Consider the following 1,657-nt stretch of genomic DNA (forward strand, 5'->3'; position numbering starts at 1 on the left):
GGAGGGTATTGGATTTAACCAAACCCAAAAGGATACAGGTAATACCGAGTAAGTGGTGTATACCGACTAGTTATAATCTCCGATGAAGGGAAGTACTGGATCTTCCCAGAAACAGCTGTAAGACTCTATCCATAAAATATATTTCCAACCTTACCATTGCTCTCTTTATCCTTATATATATATATATATATATATATATAGAGAGAGAGAGAGAGATACACACACACATATTTATATAGATAGATAGATAGAGAAGAGAGAGGAGATAGAGTGAATAGAAGGGGAAAGAGAGAGGGGAGGGAGAGATAAGAGAAAGAAAAGGAAGGGAGGGAGAGAGAGAGAGACTCACACACGTGTATGTATATATAAACAGTTGTACTTATGTGTATACACATAAAATAACACAGATAAGACAAAAATTAGGAACTATTATCTGAAACACCACTTATATGACATGTCATCCATTCATCATCATTATAAACAGTTCAACTCCATATATAGTTTAGCACCGAGTTCTTGTGAACTAGCACTGGTCATTGATCGTCTTATAGTGTTCTTGTCCTCATTCATCCTTTTATAAACATTTGTCTATGTGAAATGGGCTTCACTTATATTCTATTTGTCTTAATGTAATTTTAATTCTGAAATGTCTTCTTACTCGCTAGCTCAATATCAGTAACGCCATTGTGAATGTGTTACAAGATATCATTTTTTAAATTAAGCCCCACTCTACATTATGCAGGTATACAATAGGGGAAGCAGGTGTCATTCCCCAAAATACTTTCCTGCTTAATGCAGAGAGATTCTATGCTATATTGTTCAACCCCTAGTGTTTAACCCTATTATGTTTTAATTAGGTAATATGTTGAAAAAAAAACTCTTTCATGTGTAAATTATTTCATTTGTTCATATTTATGTTGCTTGATCAAATTTGTATTGTACAGTTATATTATAAATGAATTATACTTTCCTCAAAACAGAAAACACACAAATTATCATTTCTAAAAAAATTTAAATCTAAATTTATTTTTTAGATATGTGGCTGCAATAATTTTTCTGTCAATACATCAGAAGTTGGTTTATCTTTGAACAAGTATTCTTTGAAAGATGCCTTCCTTGAAATCACAGCTTCAGTTACTGATGTAGAAACAAGTAAGAGTCATTCATCTTTTTCTCGGTTGAAGTAAACATTCTCAATTTGATTTGATTTTTATTTTCCTTATTTAGAATATTTTAATAATTCTGGTTGGATAAACTGAAGCAAATAAAGTAACTTGACTTATTTTGATACCCTAAACTTGACTTCTCCATCATATTTCTTGACTTCAATAATGCTATATATATATATATATATATATATATAGCCTAGTCACCCGTATTACGAACCAGGTGATACACGAAGGAGTCATACCCTATGACTGGTGTAGCAGCATCATAGTCAACTGCTACAAAGGTAAAGGGGACGCTTTAGATACAAATAATTACAGAGGCATCAAGCTGTTAGATCAGGTTATGAAAGTTACAGAGAGGGTCATAGCCCAACTAATTAGGGAGCGAATCAATTTAGATGAGATGCAGTTTGGGTTCGTGCCAGGTAAAAGCACTACTGATGCCTTATTTCTAGTGAGACAGTTGCAAGAGAAATACCTAGCTAAGG

General features: G+C 33.1%; 1 protein-coding gene across 1 annotated transcript in view; it reads left to right on the forward strand.

Moving 5' to 3' along the window:
* LOC106869347 (pregnancy zone protein) overlaps positions 1-1,657 on the forward strand; it is a 73,475-nt gene that overhangs the window by 23,980 nt on the left and 47,838 nt on the right. Inside the window, exon 9 of the mRNA XM_052968434.1 lies at positions 1,035-1,152. Coding sequence (XP_052824394.1) covers positions 1,035-1,152 — 118 coding nt within the window. The remainder of the gene's footprint in view (positions 1-1,034; positions 1,153-1,657) is intronic.

This window comes from Octopus bimaculoides, chromosome 6 (genome assembly GCF_001194135.2).
Source record: "Octopus bimaculoides isolate UCB-OBI-ISO-001 chromosome 6, ASM119413v2, whole genome shotgun sequence".
NCBI classification, from domain to species: Eukaryota; Metazoa; Mollusca; class Cephalopoda; order Octopoda; family Octopodidae; genus Octopus; species Octopus bimaculoides.